Here is a 5670-nt window from a genome sequence, read left to right as displayed (position 1 = left end):
TTCACTTTCTCAATAAGAGTACATATATAGTGATAACAATAGTGAGTAGTAAAATAAAGGCCCAATAACTAAAAGACCAACTAAATAATATCTAAGACAAGCCCAACTAACATAAATTATTTTAAATAACTTAAAGCTCACTTTCATACTCTATCATTACCAACCCCTTCAAAAACAACCTTGTCCTCAAGGTTGTAAGAAATAATGTCACAATTTTTTTTTTCTTCTTCCCGGATCCCACCTCTTAAACTGAGACAGTTTAATCTTTACAACTCGAGCCACTAAAAACATTTCTTTCCAAAGATATGAGTCAATGTTGTCTCTAAAAGTTGAGTTTGAAATTTGCATAAACTTCAACAGAAGCCAACTTGATTGTAGACCTTTAAATTTTTCTTTGAAACCATTCCCACAATATTGAACCAATCTTGCATGATAGAACACACACATATGTAGAACCTCACTAGGATTATCTTGTAACCACAAAGTTCTATATATAAAATCAGCTTTGGAATACTCATGACACACAAAACCTACATAATTCAAAACATGGGTAATCATGTTCCTTTTCAACATATCCTTATTCTTAGCAACAACATGACCACTTTGAAAGGTAGCACCATTTTGTACCAAAAGTTTTGTTACTGTTTCATGTCCACCAAGTATAGCCTCCCATAGTGCTAAATTTCCATATGAATCTCGACTGTTGGGATTTGCTCCATAATATAACAGAAGCAAAACATAGTTTTCTTTTCCTTTAGATGCTGCTATATGCATTATTGTTCTTCCATTGTTGTTAGATTCATTTGGATTCAAACCTCGTTTTAGTAGTTCATATAACAAGAAATCCTCTTCTTTTGATGCTGTAAAATATAGACTCACCGGTAGGTCTATTCTTCCGCGAGTTAACATGTTTCCCGTCTCGACCAAAACTCCCTCTATGATCGGATCATTAAGCTCTTTCAATTGCTGAAGAAGGTTGTTCATGATTATGGTTCTGTCGCCAACATTAGCTTGAATAATATTCATGAAGGTGGTACGGTTGAACCTCAAAAGTTGACTTAATCGCTTAGTTCGAACGGTAAAATGTTGTGGCTTATAGCAAAGTACACCAATTTTGACACAAAGTTCTCCTGTTTTTGCTTCCCCGACAGCATGTTCAACCCCGCCTTTTAGAAATAGTAAATCCACAGCTCCGGTGACTATAATGTAAAAATCAATTGGAGCTTCGGTTTGCAATATGACACATTCTGTTGGTGGAAAATACTTTGGCTTCATCTCCCATACCAATTGAAAGAGCAAGTCTTTTGAAACCCCATTGAATAAATAGATCTTATCCATCAAATTATAAAAAAGATAATGTGAAATGCTTGATCGGATAGCTTTCGAAAGAGAATCGAGCGTCTCTTGTTTCTGCAAACCTTCTGAGTCTGTTCTAAACTTCAAACACAAATGAGAAAGCATTTGATCTTGTAAGAGAGGCAGCAATTGGTTCCTCTGGGAAAAACTTGATGCAACTTGTATCGTATCCCTGACTTTTCTAATTAGATTTCTGCCGTGGACAACTAAGTTAGTCATCTTACCAATCACATAAGCTGTTAATCTTAGATTAAAGAGCATGTAAGAGATGACAAAGAGCGTTTCCCTTTTGTTCACCGGATGCAAATCTACATAACCAACTGTTGTCAAAGTAGTGATGGAACAATAGATTGATGTCAAATATCTTGTCCACAAACTCTGTTGAAGGAAATCTTCCATTGTTTTGCCAATCCATGTCTTTCTATTTTCCGTCATTGTGTGGTGATGAATGGGTGGTTCTGACCAACACAACACAAGTGGCGGCGGCTTTGGCAAAGGATTTGCAGTTTGGGCTATTTCAGCATGGGTAGCACGAATCACATACTTCATGTCCTTCAAATACCACTTCCACTCTTTTAACAACAATGATTTAAAGTTTCCTGTTTCTTTTGCCGAATACTCTATGAGTGATATATGTGTTTCAGCTCTCTTACTATGAAGACGAAATTTTGGGAGGATGTGAGCGTCTTTGGAGCTAACAAACTCTGTTGGAAATGATTTTGAGATAGTGCCCAGATCTGAAATTGGTAATAGTTGCTTCTTCTCCATCAAACCATCAACATCATGAGAGGGTGCAAGGTTGTGGGTAGGTGCACAAATCCGAATTTTTGAATTCGTTGAGATTATCGATGACTGTCTGTCTGACAAATTCCTTGTAGAAATCCTCTTTGTGGATGTGAGTGGAGGTTTGAGTGGTCCTGGGTCATATGGGCCGGTGTTAGGACTCAAAGCATCTACCGCAGTGTTGAATCGTATTGCATCTGTCGGAAACAACAACAACTCGTCGTCAAAGTCATCAGAGATAAAGTGGGTTGGCTTTAATGGCGGTGGCATAGTGAAACATTGCTTCCACTCTGAAACAATTCTCAGCTCATCAGTCAGAATACCTTCGGAGACGACATTAATTTGTTCCAGGTCTTCAAGAGCAGAGGTGAAAGGGTTGAAAGAGTGAGGCTTACAAACCTTACCGAACCTGGTCAAATTGGAAACGGAGTTCCGAACAACCTTATCGAACCTGGTCAAATCAGAAACAGAGTTCCAAACAACTTCAATGTTCTGTCCAATTTCGTCGATTCCATGAGCCTCGAACAGGGCGCAGCCAGCGGTGGTTTCGTGGCGGAGGAAGAGAGCCATTTTGATGGCTGCAACAGAAACCCTAGAATTGTTAGAGTAGGAGAAAGTGTTACGATACAATGTATTTCTTTGGATCTTTTTTTTCTTAAAACAAGGGTGAGAAACTTGTAAATACTTATTCAAATCTCTTCTATGATATTTATGAATAATTATGGAGGTGTTTGTTGGTTGGAATTGTTGGTGATAATTGTTGTAGTGGTATGAGTAATGACATGTTGAATATGATAAATATGAGCTAAGATTAGGTGGATGTGGTGAATATCCATGATTTGGATACAAACTTGGTGATGATGATCCATGAGTGTAGTAAGGTGTAAAGAGTTCCCATGGAAATGATGGAAAGGATGGTGTGGTAGGAGTGGTGTCTTGAGATTGTGGTTGGTGGCTATGGTAACTTGAATGTTCTTGAAAGGTAGAAGATGATTGTTGAGGTGAAGTAGAAATTATGTGTTGTTGATGTGGAATGTATGGAGTGTAAGAATGATAATATGGATAAGCCATGGAAGGAAGGGTTGAAGTTCAAGATGAAAGCACCAATTGATAGGAAGATTTTCCTACCAAGACTATAGAACTAGGGTTTTGACAATAAAGAAGAAAGACATAAAAATAAGCTAAGAAAAATAGAGATAAAATTAACTTGATTTCTTTGATTGATCTTCACTTTCTCAATAAGAGTACATATATAGTGATAACAATAGTGAGTAGTAAAATAAAGGCCCAATAACTAAAAGACCAACTAAATAATATCTAAGACAAGCCCAACTAACATAAATTATTTTAAATAACTTAAAGCTCACTTTCATACTCTATCATATATCAATACTTTCAATATCTAGTTAAAAAGAATATTATTAATAGGAACAAAAATAGAAAGAAATATGTTTTCATGGACAAAAACTAGTAGGCTTGATAAGATTCTAGTTTTTAATGGGAGGTAGGACACTGAGGTGATGCCTAAGTGGACTCTTCCCCGGGATGTATCTGACCATTACCATGTCACACTTAAGTATTCTAATTAGCACTGGGATCTTAAGCCTTTTCGTCTTGATCGGTCCTTAAAGTTTTACATAAATAGGTTTTTGGAAACTTAGATTTCTAGGTTGAAACTTTAAGAGAGTTTGTTAGAAATTTGGACCCTATGACATATCAAAAGAAGTGTATGTGAGGAAGAGATCAAGGTTAGATATCTCTATATTGCATAGTTTTGGTCTTTTTAAGAATTAAAGATTCTTAGGTGTTACAGAGATCCAAATCTAGATGGGTTAAGGAAAGAGCTACTAACTTAGATTTCTTTCATGCTTGTTTCAAGAGTAGGAGTAGGAGTAGGAGTAGGAGAAATGATAGTTTAGCATTGAAAGTTGGTGAGTGTTGGATTTATGGTGTGTTTGAGAATAGACAAGACACTTTTAAATATTTTTATTTATTTTTAAATAGCTAAATGTTGATAGACCTCACCTTGATGGTCACACTCTATATGAATTACTTTGACGATTCCTTTTTACTTTTCAATTGTAAGATGGTGTTGTGGCCCATTGCGTTGGTAATAAAAAATTTGGTCCTGCTGGATTTTCTTTCTACTTTCTTAGAAGATTATTGAATTTGTTTAGAGAAGATTTAAGGATTATGTTTTAGCAATTTCATCATTTTGCTTAGTTACCTTGTAGCTTTACATCTTATTTTGTAACTTTGATCGCTAAGGTGAAATTCTTAGAAAAAATAAGTGAATTTATGACAATTTCTTTGGTTGACTCTCTTTAATCTTTATAAGTTGGTTAAGGTTTTTGATGTTAGACTTGGGAAGATGATTGATAAGTGTTGTGAATAATAACAAGATTAATCAATATTTTGATATGTGAGACAAAAAACAATATCAATCAAAATAAACGGCCTTTAACAATAATAACCAATAAGCAAAAATTATAACAGAATAAAACGGAAAAGACGAAACATTTATATATCCATTTCGATCAAAAGATTTACTCCAGGGGAGAGAGCAGCTCTACAATTCACTATACTCTGAAAATTGTTACAAGAGATTACAAATGAGTTATAAGAAAATAGTTTTTGCCGTCATAGTTTCCAAGAACAACCCTAAAGGCGTCCAAGAATAAACCATGTTTTCTTCCCAAGTGTTTTCCAACCTTTCCAACTCTTAATATATGAATCACTCAAACCCAAGATTTAGAAGTCCTTCTCAATCCCCTTAGATAACTCCAAATATTTTCCAAAATCTTTGCCTTTTTAATTTTCCCTTTAGAAGACCATAAACCCTATATACCTTAAGATTGTCACACTGTAAAACACTAAAGAGATACATATTTATAATTAATAAAATCCAACATATACAACCCAACACACAACCCATTAATTATTATAATACAATATTATAAATATCATATAATATATTTTATATTAATTTAGACTATTTCTAAATTAATATATATTCAATATTATACACAAACCGAATCGGTCAAACCTGAAATCCGCGAACTGCCCAAATTGGATATTTTTGCTGCTTTTTGGCTTCCTGGTTTTTGACAATCTCGAAATATATTTTCTTTCTCTTCATCAACAAAGGTTTTAAGGTATACTTCAACAATATCCACCTTGAATATAAATTATGATCGTGCCATTTTAATCATCAATCACTTTGCTGCTCTCTGCCATATTGAAACTCTAATTAATAATCTTGATCAAATTCAAAGCACCTTTGAATTTTGATCTTGTCACTTGCATTCACTTGTTTTCTATTACCCTTTTCTACCTAGGTAATCTAACAAGTCCATGAACATGGTTTTTCAACAATTGTTGACTCCGTCTGCTTTTGAACGTATCCCTAAGGGTCTTGCTTCTGTATTTCGCAACCATTTAGCCACATTCAAAGCATAACATCCAAGGCTAGCATAACAATTCCTTTGAGATGCTACAATCTCTCTCCTTACCTTATCATGAGTCAAATGA

At 34.9% G+C, this 5670-nt stretch overlaps 1 protein-coding gene across 1 annotated transcript; it reads right to left on the bottom strand.

Annotated features, from left to right (window-relative positions):
* Window positions 1–207: 207 nt before the first annotated feature.
* On the bottom strand, window positions 208–2709 carry LOC131605685 (uncharacterized). Its single transcript, XM_058878012.1, has one exon. The coding sequence runs from the start codon at window positions 2707–2709 to the stop codon at window positions 208–210; it is 2502 nt and encodes an 833-aa protein (XP_058733995.1).
* Between the last annotated feature and the right edge of the window lie 2961 nt (window positions 2710–5670).

This window comes from Vicia villosa, linkage group LG5 (genome assembly GCF_029867415.1).
Source record: "Vicia villosa cultivar HV-30 ecotype Madison, WI linkage group LG5, Vvil1.0, whole genome shotgun sequence".
Classification (NCBI taxonomy): Eukaryota; Viridiplantae; Streptophyta; class Magnoliopsida; order Fabales; family Fabaceae; genus Vicia; species Vicia villosa.
Note: the sequence above shows the minus strand (reverse complement) of the source record. Positions and strands in the feature narration are given on the sequence as shown.